The sequence below is a fragment of the Ostrea edulis genome, chromosome 9, assembly GCF_947568905.1.
Source record: "Ostrea edulis chromosome 9, xbOstEdul1.1, whole genome shotgun sequence".
Classification (NCBI taxonomy): Eukaryota; Metazoa; Mollusca; class Bivalvia; order Ostreida; family Ostreidae; genus Ostrea; species Ostrea edulis.
Window position 1 is genome coordinate 21,324,487 of NC_079172.1, and position 13,918 is coordinate 21,338,404.

The following is a 13,918-nucleotide window of genomic DNA, read 5'->3' on the forward strand; positions in this document are numbered from 1 at the left end:
TCATATTTTGTCGTTGACGGCTAGATGTTCAATAAAATATCCAAATATGAAGCCAGATATGGATCGAAGATTCTGTGTTGTCTTTTATTTTGAGTTCTCATGAAGTTTCTACTTCTAAGTAGGCGCACAGGCTAGAACCGAATCCCCGTGCTAATAGAACACCTCTCATGAATTCGTCACAACAGCTCTCAAATATAAAATTTCTCCCCCCCCACCCCAACGATAAGACTATTTAAAGCTAAAGCTTCGTAGTAGAAGTAATCTAAAATGCATTTTACACGAACCCTCCCCGGATCGACTTGTTTATGACGTAGAAGCCGGAAGTTAAATTTTATTTGTAAAGAATCATTTGATTTGTAAATAAGGAAATTGGTCGCTCTCGGATATGTCAGGGATGTGCATGTGAGCGCTGTGTTTAACAGGTTGGGAACACTTCCCCTATAGCGAGATATTCTCGCTAAAACGCGATTATCCCTCTTTAGCGAGAAATAAACATTACCATAAACAGGTGTTTTGGCGTCTTTATTGAAAATAATGGCAAATCCCGTGCAACGCTGAATAAGTGCCGATGCAAGTTGTTTCGGCCTTTTTACAGTTCGGCCCTAGGTTCGTTCGGCCTCAAGTTTTTTCGGCCTTTTGTCGTTTCGGCCTCAGATACCTAGTCGTTTCGGCCCAAGTTTCGTAAGCGACAAAATACCGACAATGTGATGTTGTTTTTGTTAATATAGATGTGTATTGAATTTATGCTATTGTTGAAATGGAAGCTGTTCGAGTGTAAGCTTTTGAGACTTTAATGAAGAGGAAATTTTGTATGATGAGGAAATAATTGGAGGTAGGCCTAGTGTTAGAAAAGATAATGAAATATATGCAAATGCCCGCACACCGCTTGTCCTCACTAAGCTAATATTTTGTATCTACATCTTTCACATGCTGTAGGTCACATGGTGCAATTCTGTCCGCTCACAACTTCTGTCCATTGGTTGAAATTTGTCCTCGCGCGCGCGCCTCGCGATGTTTTAGATTCAGTAGAATCAAGAATATTGAGAGAGAGAGAGAGAGAGAGAGAGAGAGAGAGAGAGAGAGAGGGGGGGGGGGGGGGGAGATTTGTCATTAAAATATTTGTGCCTTAAAAATAACTGCATCATATGGTACCGGTTTATAATTTAATTAGCATCATAATGTGCAATGTTCATAACAAATATATTATATATGTTTTGTCATTTTTGTTTTTAAAATACAAGCTTATGTAATCTGTAAATAGCATATCATTTTCTTTGATGGTGTGGACTTCCTTGTTTACACCATAGACATATATAACAGTTTACACAACAAAGAAATATCAATTTTGATATAGTAAGATGAAAAAAAAAAAAGATTTATTTTTTGGTATTACAAAGGTATTTAAAAGTGAGGCCGAAACGACTAGGGCCGAAACGACATTAGGCCGAAACTACTAACGGCCGAAAAAACTTGGGGCCGAACTGAAAAAAGGCCGAAACGACCAGAAATCAATAAGTGCGACACGCACTCAACATGATGCGAATTGTTTCTATGAAATTGACAACATAGTAATGAAATTGCATACCGAAGTTGCTGCGTAAGAGGGAATCAGTCTGAAATCCAATACACATTGTGAGTGTTTTTGTTTTGATTTATATATTTGCAGAAGTATCAGACATTTTAGCACTTTTTCTTCTTTTCACGTGAATCACGAAAAGATGTACTCCGCGGGTGTTTTTCTCTGTTGTACTCGATATATTTATTCTCGCTAGAGAGGGATAATCGCGTTTTAGCGAGAATATCTCGCTATAGGGGAAGTGTTCCCAACCTGTTTAAGAAAGACATGAGTGAAAATGGAAGATGACAAATTACATTATTTAGAACGTTTCTTCATTAAAATTGGGACTGTTTGTTCTGATTGATTTGGAATAAACTGGAAGCACAAAATATTTACCATGCCAATATTTACAAAACAATATTTTAGAAAAATGAATGTGTTGTGTATATTGAATTTATTCTAATTGGGCTCATTACGAAAATAACTTTATAAATCAATGTAGGTAAAATTTAATCTACTAGGTCTAGGTTTTCTTCCTCACCTTAAATATATTATATCTTTTTTTTCTTTTTAATTAAATTATTTTCTTTCAGGTGAAAGGCTACTTATACAGAAAGTCAAAGGAAAATGGATCTGTTAAATCTTATAAAGAAGAAGTCATCCCCTCTGAAGAAATTAGAACTAGCCGTCCTAGAAAACAATAATAAGGAACTGAAAGAAGTGCTGGAAAATGGGGTGGATCCAAACGTGGAGATTCAATATCACGGAGGAAACTGTGCCTTACATATTGCTGCACAAAACGGGTATTTTCTCTGTGTGGAGACTCTGTTAGAATACAATGCTGATCCCGACAAGACAAACCATTTCAATTTGACTCCACTGTACATCGCACTCAGAAGGAATCATGCCAGGTGTGTAGAAATTCTCTTGAGAATAAACAAACCACTTCTAAGCATTGAGCCAGTTTGGATGAACATGGACAATGCAGCTCGGGTGTGGAATGATGCGAAGGATACAATGATTTCTGTATTAATAAAAGCCACGCCAGATTTAGAAAGATGTAGGAGCAACTTGAGAAGTAACTTGTTCTTCTTGTGTAAAAACAAAATGATGTATACAAGTCTTCATGCAATGTACATGGGAGGTTATAGTCTCGGTCCGGAGGAGATACAGATGTTTATGAACTCGGATCTTGAAAGTGATAAAAACTTTTATGACTGGGTGCACAAGTTTAATCGACAACCTCAGGGACTGATGCACTACTGTAGGTTATCTGTTCGTCGGAGTTTTTGTGGAAACTGCAATGTTTATTATGGAGTGCAGAAATTGCCTCTTCCCAGACTTGTTAAGGACTACATTATCCTTAAGGATATTAATGGAACTGATACGTGAAAACACAATGTGCAAAATTAATGGTAAACCAATAGACAAAATGTATAGAAAATTTGTTTGGTCTATAGTGAGATGAATATTTTAAGACCGGAGTGTCTATACAGTGAATTAATGCAGTATTGAATTCAAGACAGTTACTACGTACAGTATTTGATGTTCTGTAGTTCAATTATTATTTGCCACCGCTATTTATATGAATTAGGCTTTCGAAAATATCACCAAAGAATAAAAAGTGTTTTGAATTATATATTATCTAAAATCAAGTGATAAATCTGTTTCAAGTTCAGAAGGAAATGAAATACAAATAAAGAGTACAATTAAAATTTTGAGTATTTGTTTGGCTGATGTTGGTCTATAGTAAATCTGTTTCATTCAGCTGAATATACATGTCATTGTTTACATTCCTTTGCTTGATAAAGTTCTATTCAGTCATTGTTTATATTTCATGGTTTGACAAAGTTCCATTTAGTCATTGTTTATATTTCATTGTTTGACATTTTTTATTCACCTGCATATACTCAAAATGTCCACTAAACTTAGCATGTCCACAAAACTCAGCTTTCTACTAAACTCAGTTTGTCCCCCAAACTCAAAGTGTCCACTCAGTGTGTCCTAAAAACTTGGCATGTCTAAAATGGTCACAAACCATGGCCAAAGTGTATGATCCTCTTCCGTAGAGAGCTATACATCTGAACTCTGAACCATGGCTTGAGACGATGCATTTTGCGTTTTTGAAAGTGATCAGACATTTAAAAAAAAAAATTTTTACTTTAGTGGAACTTTGTCATTATTTACACGTCTTGAATAGACGGTACCAAATTTTAAAATAAACTCCTTTTACAGCATTTATTTGACATCGTTCAGACTTATACAGCTGTTATGGAAGCATTGAAGATGTGCTTGTGTCTTTTTGGAAGTGATCAGACTTTCTTTGAAAAATTTACACATGTAGTTGATTGATTTATTGTATCTTGCTTAACGTTCCTCTTGAGAATTTTTCACTCATATGGAGACGTCACCAAGACCGGTGAAGGGCTTCAAATTTAGGCCTTTGCTCGGTGCTTACGGCCATTGAGCAGTGAGGGTTCTTTAGCGTGTCACATCTACTGTGACACAGGACATCCGTTTTTAAGGTGGTCTCCAAGGACCTCTGACATTCACACCTGATGAGTGATGCCAAGCGTTTGGCGATGGAACTGTCACTACCTGTTTTGCAAATACATACTCTACGCAGTTTCTCACATCACTTGTGTGTGATGTCATAGCTATTTCAGGTCACAGTGCAACCTGCATGATTGCTCAAAAATCAAGCAAGTTTTAATTCTCATACATTTATGCTGATCAGGCAGTCAGTAAGATATATTCATTAAATTAGTACATGGTTTGTAGTTGATTTACAATGGTTTATACGTGGTCTGTAAATCAATTACTGAAAAAACATCCTCCTCATTGTCCAGTAAACACACCTCACATCTCGATACCACGCGACACAGGTCTGTCGTGGCCGGGATCCAAACCCCGGCCTTCCGCATGCGGGGCGAACACTCTAACCTCTAGACCACTGTTGAACTTTGTCATTTTTTAAGCATGGCCAGTACCTACTTTGCGTAACCAACTCCTCTCACAGCTTTTACTTCAACATTTTTCAGACCTTGTACATTATAGTTGTTATAAAAACACTAACATTTTAAAAAATCAGAAACACTTTTAAAATTTGATATGTAATTTTTCCAGTATGTTTTGTAAAAAGGTTACCTACATAATCTGGCTGTGATAAATGTATATGAAAATCTGACACATCTCTAGGGTAGACTTCTTAAAAGCATCACATAATTGATTCTCTATCGCAAATACTTCAGTTTATTTTTATACAATCTGGATCCATATACTGCTGTCTCTATGATAGATAACATATTTTAAAGCAACCTGGCCATTTCTGTTCTTGAATCAAACTGTCCACCCAAATAGGGGAGGATGACCTCAAAATCATGATCATAATTTGTATAAAAAAAAATTCAACCAAAGGGGATGGGGAAAGGTTGCAACACAAATAACTTTCTAGATCCACCACTATAAATAAATAGTGTAATACATACATAAGTAAGAATAGTCACTGTTTGTTATCTTCACATTTCCGTACATACTGACACCAGAATTCCAATTTTGATACTAAATGTCATCTTTCTGACCAAGAAATCTAGATTTAACAAATTGCATTTGCTTTTGACTATGGTGGACCATGGCTTAAATCTTTGTGAGGGACCCTGGGTCCATGACTTAGGTTTGTGTGGTGGTCCATGACTTAGGTCTGTGACTCTGTGTGGTGGTCCATGACTTAGGTCTGTGACTCTGTGTGGTGGTCCATGACTTAGGTATGTGACTCTGTGTGGTAGCCCATGACTTAGGTCTGTGTGGTGGGCCATGACTTAGGTCTGTGACTCTGTGTGGTGGCCCATGACTTAGGTCTGTGTGGTGGTCCATTATTTACATCTGTGTGGTTGACCATGAACAGAGTCTTTAATAAGGACATTTCTCATTGTGGAATGGAAAGAGAATGATTTGTGCTTCAAGAGTGAAAACAAGATAGAATAAGATTTAACATATTTTAATCAAACAGATACAGTGTACACAGAAACACAACTAGGCTACATCGCAGATTTTGTTTCCCATCTTTGTTTATGCTCAAACCTGAAAAGAAAATTAATTGTTTTTCATGCATAAATATCATATGCCTCACCTTTCCCTTTATCACATATACTGCCATAGAGGAGGAGCAGCCCCTTGTAACAATGCAGAGAGGGGGAGCAGCCCATTGTAACAATGCAGAGAGGAGGAGCAGCCCCTTGTAACAATGCAGAGAGGAGGAACAGCCCCTTGTAACAATGCAGAGAGGAGGAACAGCCCCTTGTAACAATGCAGAGAGGAGGAGCAGCCCCTTGTAACAATGCATGGATATCTGATGAAATCTGAATTCAAATGACATCCAAGATGTGACAATTTTCCTTAAAATTTCAGGAAAATCAAACCCCTTGCATTCTACATATCTTCAGTTTTAGTGCAATCATCTTGTGGTCCAGGAGTAAACGGTCCAAGCGTGAAAACCCACAGAGGAATTTGTTTGAAAAACCACATGCCCTTCATTGAGTGATTTGTCCAGAAACAATTAAGTACAAAAGCCCAAATTTGACAAATTGATTTGACTTCACTTGGTAATGAACATTTCTGTCAATCATTTGATGTATATTGTTGGAGATACCATATAGAATTGAAATACAATGTCTCCCCCTAAAAAGTTGGGGACATAAAAATCTTAAGGGTACCACTGTTTCATAACAAATGTGAAATGCAAGTCTAAAAAAAAACCAAATATAAGGTAGACAAAGAGAAGGGACATTTCAATTATTCTGACAGAGCTGAGACAAACAGAGATGAGCTAGCTCTCTGAGTAAATATTGGGACAGAGTACGACAGACCCAATGTTTTCTCAGAGAGCTACAGATCAGCTACTGATGATAAACATGTATAAGAGTATTTGGTCATTATAAGCTCTTTCAGTTGAAGGCAATACACAAACATGAAATTTTCAGGTAATTCAGTTTTCTTCCTGAGAATAATATTTTTAAAACATTCGAAGCTTTGTGATGAATATATCAAATAAAGGGCCATGAGCCTTCCTGGTCACCTGTCCACAAGCATAAACTTATTCATGGGCAGCTCAATCTATTATCGGTAAACAAGGTGCTAATTATTTGTTTTAAAAATATTCAGTTTTGTTCAAGAGGAAAAGAGCATTTCAAATAATTCATTGCATTTCCCCTACATACCCATTTATGCCCCATCCTAAGACCTGAACTACTTTGACCAAGGACCCTTGCTCATAATGACTACCTATGGTTTGTCTGCTACATGTAGATTTATAAAGACTGCAATTCAAAGGTTTTGATCCCCACCCAATCCCTACATTCCCTGACCTTAGGGGCATGATGTCCAGAAGTTAAGAAGATCTTCATAAAGAAATAACATATTTTCACTACACTGTATATGAAACACAGACAACCCATCCTAGCACCAGATCTCTTGACCCAGGGGCTAGGGATTTCACTTCTTATCATTACTATGTACTCAGTTTGGTTGTATGAAGTCCAGGAATTAAAATTAAGGTTTCTAAAAAATAATGTATTTTCCCTAAATGAACCATAAAGCCCAACCTGGCCTGGATTTCTGGAAAAGAACTTCAGTCGAAACTTGGACTTAAAGTCTGGGATTTTACTCAGATTGTTACTGCTAAAAGAAAGCTCAAACTTAATTAAGTCTTGATTTTTCTTTGAGAAATCCAAGCCTGACACCATATCTTCTGACCCAGGGGCCATAAATTTCACAATTTTGATAGAGTTATCCTTGATAATCATGACTAAACATACAGTTTGTCTGCTTGATACATGTATCTCCAAGAAAAGAAGATTTTTAAACATTGCATTATTTCTTTGGTTTTGACCTCAGACCTAAGTGATGCAGTGACCATGAAATTCACAATTTTGATTCCCCATAGAAATTCCATTGTAAATTTAATTTGATGAAAATAGTCATGATGTATGTCATGTACTTTCAAAGAAGGAGTTGAAGTTCAAATATTAATGGATGGTGTTTAGACAATTACTAATCACAATAGGTCACTTGTGTGACCCAGGTGACCTCAAAATAATATACACCCCCTACAAAAATTCAATTTTCTCCAAAATAATGAAACAGATCTTTTACTCTGATGTGCATAGATGGAAAATAACAGACTACAGAATTTACAGGGTGTTTTCTTTTAAAATAACATACCCCCAGGGTAATTTCTTTTTCTTCTTTTCTCTACTCGACTCCTTCTTCTCCTTTAGATATCAAATCAAAATGCAAATCATATTAAGAGAAGTGATACATAAAACATACATGTTTATGCAAAGATTGTGTTTTATCCAATTAAAAAACAGCAAGAAAACAAAATGCACTTATAGTAGTACTCAGTTGAAATCAAAGTTAAATACCTGTAACTGCTGATTAAATTTTTTGGCGTCAATAGCATCTGCAATCTTTTTTCCAAACTGTGATTAAAGAAAATGTTTGTGACAGTTGCATTATTTCTTTTGTAACAAGACTAACGTTCACACAGCAAAATATGCCAACTGAATATATTCAATAATGCAGTAGTGATAAAAAAAAAAGGATTAACATAATGATTTTAGATAAACCATTCACTGTCAAAAAATGGTTCTAACAGTGTTCTCCGATATCCGAGAGTATTAATTGATAAAATTTAGTTCTATTAACATGGCATTATTAAACACTGAATTGAAGAAAGATTTAACTCTATTTAAATAGAATTATTACTTTTCAAAATATACTTGGTGCCAATACTGTGGGGAACATGTACATGATTAATGATCCCATCCTTAGTATCACTCTCTTTCCTTCATGATTACCCATGATTGTATAACCTTGATCTCTGACCTTGAGAAATAAAGGGCACCTCCCTCTCGCCATTGGGCACATGTGTATCAGATTTGACTATCTAGCCATATTAGTTATTCTTTTTGTCCTTCCCATGTCAAGATGTTGATGGATGAACATACACACTGAAACACTGTACCATAGAATAAAACAATCTGTTTATGATGGTTGAATACATGTATCAAGTTTGACTATCCTAGCCTTATTAGTACTATCTCTCTCTTGTTTTTTTTTTACCCTACACAATTGCCCCAGTATCTTTGACCTTGACAATCCTCTCATAATTGGGAACATGGGTACCAAGTTTAATGATCATAACCGTTTTCATCAGACCCACAAAGTGCTGACAGATGGACAGACACACCGCACCATATCATATACCACCCATTTATGAAGGGCATGTAAAAATAATTGAAAAATACAGCTGACCAGACAAGACCAAGACAACTTGTGTAGTTTAATTGGTATGTCTTCTTCATAGAATAAGTTTAAAATTGACACAGACAACACATTCATCCATGTTGAATTCTGACTAAGAAGGCATGCATCTAAAAAATAATGATGCACTGTGATGTGCTAAATCTACCTGTCTAGTTGACATGTAATCACTGAGTTTCTCCGCTTTTTCAAACTCCCCTTTGTTAATAGAGTCATCGATCTTTTGTTCTAGCGAACACTTTGGTCCGTATTTCCCCGGGTCTGTGCCCGTCAGATGATCGTTCACATTTAGAAATCCTTTGATGTTCTTCCACTCACTACTCCCTGGCTCATCACTTTGTTTTCTGTTAAAATTAAAACAGTGTAGTAAATATACATCGTGTTCACAATTTCATTATACATATACCAGGTGATTATGTATACAGTTCTTGAAATTAAAAAATAACCCACCTCTGGCTCAGTGAAGGTCATTGATAAATGGGGTTTAAGCTCATCACAAAAAACTTACAATATCAAGATGCAGTGATGAAATATGAAAATTGTCTGTTGTGGTTCACTTGATCAACAAAACAAAAGTGATTAGGTTTGTTATCATGGATATATATCTCATCTTGTTGTCCATGCTGGGATTGATCAAGTTGTTATATTTCCGTAGCCATTTAGTATCAAACCTACATGTACTACATTTACTCATGGGACCAACCTGAATTGTTCAATATAACCAAAGTTCAATATAACCATGCAATTTTGAATGTTACAGAGGATTCATTTTACTTCATTATAACAGATAGTTCAATATAAGTGACTTCATTAAAACAGAGAGCTCAATATAAGTGAGCTCAATATAAGTGACTTCAATATAAGTGGAGTAGACTGTACATGTAACTAAATGTAATCATATATTACAATCATACTATATACATATATTCAAGTATGAAATAAAGTAAAATACTTTGAAAGAAACAGATATAAAGGAAAGGAACAATGAATTCAACATCTAAAGTTAAAATAGTTGAGTACATTCCTAGATGTAAATTCCATGTAGCCCATGATAGTTTGCAAACTAGACTTCACCTGAAAACTTTAACCAGGATACCAACATGGATACTAGGAGAATATAGCTTTAAGCTTTGCCAAAGTGAGTTAGAAATCCTTTGATTAGAGGTAAAACACAAATTCAAATACACAGTCATTTTGTTTACAAAAAAAAAAAAAAATAAAAAAAAAATAACAAGGTTCTTATTGTATATAACGAATTGTTTTTTGCTGGCCCTAGAGGTTTGTTATAACCGTGTTTTACTGTATATAGTCCTAACAGTCTATAATTAATACAATAGTTTTCTTAATATAGCACTGCAATCATATTTTCGGCATTGCATGTGACTTTCAACATGTTCAGTCTTTCTTTTAGCATAACAATTCTGCCCATACTTTTGACTTTCAGGGTGTTTTCTCTTCCTTGAGAAATTTGAGTCTTCTGCAACTGCTGGTCCAAATTTTACGTCATGTTGACGTAAAATATCTTTGTCCTCTTCATCTGTAATCTCCTCTTGAACTAAAAGTGAAAACAGTACACTGGTGTATGTATATCTTTGTGTCAAATTTTAATATGTGCAATCTCACTAAATCTTAAATGTGCTCCCTGTTTTGATACGAGCCTATTGAGTGACACAAATTAAAATTTATAACTATATTAAGATTAAACAGACAATTCACAGAGATGTAGCAGAATGTTCAAAAGCAGATCATAATGATAAATATTGCAAATACTTTTCTGCATCAAAGTTTTCTGTAGATGTTTAATTCTCTTTTCTGTTGACCTCTTTGTTACTTCATCTGTCTTTTTCTCCAGCATTTTAAATTTCTACAAATGAGCAATATTGTTACAAATTTCAGTGAACAGTTCAACAGTTTATTCATTCTTTCATCTATGATGTTATCATAAATACTAGTCTTGTTGGAGTTAATTAATAATTATTAGTGTTTTTGCAGTTACATAAATTGTAATACATATACTATAGTCTTCTTGCAGACTTCTTTCCTGACATTTCTTTTCAGAATGCATTTCAATTTCGTTTGTCAATTCATGTAGTTGTTCTAAATCATAGAAAATTATGAGTAAAATATGTGATACCAAATTCATACAAACAACAGCTCTGCCTTCACTGTACAGTGTACACACTAGACTACATGTACAAAAATTAAATGCATGTTGACTTACTTTCCATAGATCTGATCTGACATTCTTTGGCTTCGTTGCTGCATTAGATGAATTTTCTATCGTGTCATTTGAGTCCTCAGCCTTTGACTCACTGTTTTTTGTTGTTTTTTCATCTAAATCAGAACAGACAGGTGGAACACGGCCGTACATACTTTGTTTACAAGTTTCTACTTTCAGTTTTACAGGAAGTCTGGGTAGTTTATATGCTTTGATATCTTTCTATTTTAATAAACATTTGGTTGAAATGATGTTTTTCATTTTCATGCAATAATATCTATTGCCTGATAATAGATTCATTGATTGCTTTATGTGAATAATAATAATGATTGACAGCTGGTGATAACATTGGAGACGAATTAATCCGGAATTCCAGTTTGTCGCATTCTGACATTTACGAAAATATCATAGTCATTCAAACTCTTTAAGAACATGTGTGTAAACTGTTACATCTATATGATATAGAATGTTTGACGGAGTCCTAGCTAGAGTATTAAGAAAGGGTTGAAGTATGGAGAGGATAGCAAACGTTCAGTGTGATTTTCTGACAGGGCCAGTGACAGCCGTACATACTGTCAGAGATAATATTGTTTTGGCGGGTAAGATCTGAAGATATACGTGTCTTAAACAGTTAAACAGTATAAGAAAATGTTGGAATCGAGTTTTAACATTTCTAGACTTGTAATGTACACTAAAGATTGTTTGAATAGAAAACAGTTACGCCATTTATATGGTCTGGGTGTATATATTTATCATCTTAAAACATGTCAATGTATTGGGTTAATTTAGACATTATACACTATCAGTGACAGTTTGACAGTAATTATACCAATGTTAATTAATACCTGATACAGTACGACAGACTGCTGCAGTGGCCGAGAGGTTAGAACAATTGCCTGCATGCGGAAGGCCGGGGGTCAAATCCTGGCCGCGACAAACCTTAGTTGTTAAAACAAGTAGTGACAGTTCCATCGCCAAATGCTCGGCATCAGGTGTGAATGTTACAGGTCCTCGGAGATGACCTTAAAAACAGTAGATGTGGCATGCTAAAGAACCCTCACTACTCAATGACCATAAGCTCTGAGCATAGACCTAAATTTGAAGTCCTTCACCAATCTTGGTGTCGTCTCCATATGAGTGAAAAATTCTCGAGAGAGAGAGAGACATTAAGCAAGATACAATCAATCAATACAACAGCCATACAATGCTAGATTATCAAACATGTTAACTCAGGGCCTTTGATCCGCCTATGTAGTTCACTGATGTCATTTTGAGTTTCGTATTCTGGTAACCTGATGTTATGTCCTTTCTCATCCAATAAAATCAGCACCTTCGAATTTAGGTACATATGCTTTACAGAAAGTTTTGCATACTAATTACTTAAGAGCTGTGGTGCAGAGATGAAAAGATGAGAAATTAAGATTTATAACTGACATTTACTGATGATTTATGTAGATCTGCTACACACTTTCGTCAGACTTACAGACTGTGTTAATGGCAATGTTTAATTTAATAGAAATTTTATTCACAGAACTCAATTTTTCTCACACCAACATTGTTACAGACTTACATCAATCTGTTCAGTTTACCACTCCACAAGAAATTAATAAGTGTAAAATGCTGTTATCAGAATGCAGGGTTTGGGCAGTTAAAACCGCCCCCGGTTTTAACCAGTGGTTTTAACCGTCCCAGTCAATACTCCCCAAGTGGTCAATAATGGTCAATTGTGATTCAAACTGTCCATTTCCCTATTTTTGTACATTTCTTGCAAAGATAAAGATAAATTAAGTCTTTTCATTATATGGATCAATTGTTGATTAATATTTTTCATTAGATAATCAAATGTAATTTCATAAGTTTAATATATTTGGTTTGCTGAAACTGACCAAAATATCTTCAGTACCTACCAGAGGGTCACAGTTCTATAGCATAGCTTGACGATTAGAGACAGACCTCTTAATACATGTACCAGGACAGATTAAGAATAAAAGGTAGCTGGACATTACCTGAGCATGGGAAGCAGAGTTGACAGGTGTTAATAAGCATAGGCTGGGACCAGAGTTGACCAGTGTGCCTGTTATTGTTATGAAAATATCACCAACCCACACCCTCAAATGTTTATTCAACAGTTAAAATGAAGATTGATGAAACAATACTTATAGCTAGTTCTTGTTAAACTAAGGAATTTGAACAGAAACTTTTACATCTTCCCCAATTCAACAGAGTCATTTGTACATTATTTATTTAATATTATGACTTATAAGTATATTATAAACTGATAGTGCCAACCCTGTCAGAATGACTCATGAGTTACACCCGGCCGGTGTCCTATTTTTTCTACTGTCTAATCGTGTCTATATAAATAGGTTTTAATACCAGTGAAATTCTAGTAAGAGCTGAATGTAGGCACAGATTCATTCAGCTTTTGAAGTTACTCATGCTGGGATAGACAAATATAGCCTTGGGTCATCAGAACATGACTCTCAGTATAGGAATAGCCTTGGTCATCAGAATGTGACCCTCGGTGTAGGAGTAGCCTTGGGTCATCAGAACGTGACCCTCGGTGTAGGAATCTAAGCCTTGGGTCATCAGAACATGACCCTCGGTGTAGGAATCTAAGCCTTGGGTCATCAGAACATGACCCTCGGTGTAGGAATCTAAGCCTTGGGTCATCAGAACATGACCCTCGGTGTAGGAATAGCCTTGAGTCATCAGAACATGACCCTCGGTGTAGGAATAGCCTTGGTCATCAGAACATGACCCTCGGTTTAGGAATCTAAGCCTTGGGTCATCAGAACATGACCCTCGGTGTAGGAATC

General features: G+C 35.7%; 3 protein-coding genes across 5 annotated transcripts in view; 2 read left to right on the forward strand and 1 right to left on the reverse strand.

Annotated features, from left to right (window-relative positions):
- The first annotated feature begins 301 nt into the window (after positions 1 to 301).
- Positions 302 to 3,273, forward strand: LOC125659926 (ankyrin repeat and SOCS box protein 8-like). Its single transcript, XM_048891730.2, has 2 exons — positions 302 to 402; positions 2,152 to 3,273. Exon 2 carries the CDS (start codon positions 2,186 to 2,188, stop codon positions 2,948 to 2,950), a length of 765 nt encoding a protein of 254 aa, XP_048747687.2. The 5' UTR covers positions 302 to 402; positions 2,152 to 2,185; the 3' UTR covers positions 2,951 to 3,273.
- A 2,266-nt stretch (positions 3,274 to 5,539) lies between these two features.
- On the reverse strand, positions 5,540 to 11,299 carry LOC125660261 (protein FAM204A-like). Its single transcript, XM_056148830.1, has 7 exons — positions 11,103 to 11,299; positions 10,652 to 10,745; positions 10,313 to 10,436; positions 9,030 to 9,225; positions 7,981 to 8,037; positions 7,778 to 7,827; positions 5,540 to 5,638 (listed from the first exon to the last, which is right to left on the reverse strand). The coding sequence occupies exons 1-7, from the start codon at positions 11,250 to 11,252 to the stop codon at positions 5,596 to 5,598; spliced, it is 714 nt and encodes a 237-aa protein (XP_056004805.1). The 5' UTR covers positions 11,253 to 11,299; the 3' UTR covers positions 5,540 to 5,595.
- Positions 11,300 to 11,322: 23 nt separating this feature from the next.
- LOC125660262 (WD repeat-containing protein 6-like) overlaps positions 11,323 to 13,918 on the forward strand; it is a 39,950-nt gene continuing 37,354 nt past the window's right edge. For all 3 annotated transcript variants that reach the window (XR_008798488.1, XM_056148829.1, XM_056148828.1), the window contains exon 1: positions 11,323 to 11,698. Coding sequence is in view for 2 of the 3 variants with exons in the window: in XM_056148829.1 (XP_056004804.1) it covers positions 11,611 to 11,698 (88 nt within the window). In the remaining variant the exon portion in view is untranslated. The remainder of the gene's footprint in view (positions 11,699 to 13,918) is intronic.

Excerpts from the sequence above, each read along its gene's own strand:
- LOC125659926 (XM_048891730.2), top strand. The coding sequence starts at position 2,186 with ATGGATCTGTTAAATCTTATAAAGAAGAAGTCATCCCCTCTGAAGAAA.
- LOC125660261 (XM_056148830.1), bottom strand. The coding sequence starts at position 11,252 with ATGTACGGCCGTGTTCCACCTGTCTGTTCTGATTTAGATGAAAAAACA. Across the intron at positions 10,437-10,651 it reads GAAAACTTTGATGCAGAAAA|TTCAAGAGGAGATTACAGAT; the intron begins GTATTTGCAATA and ends TTTCACTTTTAG. Across the intron at positions 7,828-7,980 it reads AATTTAATCAGCAGTTACAG|GAGAAGAAGGAGTCGAGTAG; the intron begins GTATTTAACTTT and ends TGATATCTAAAG.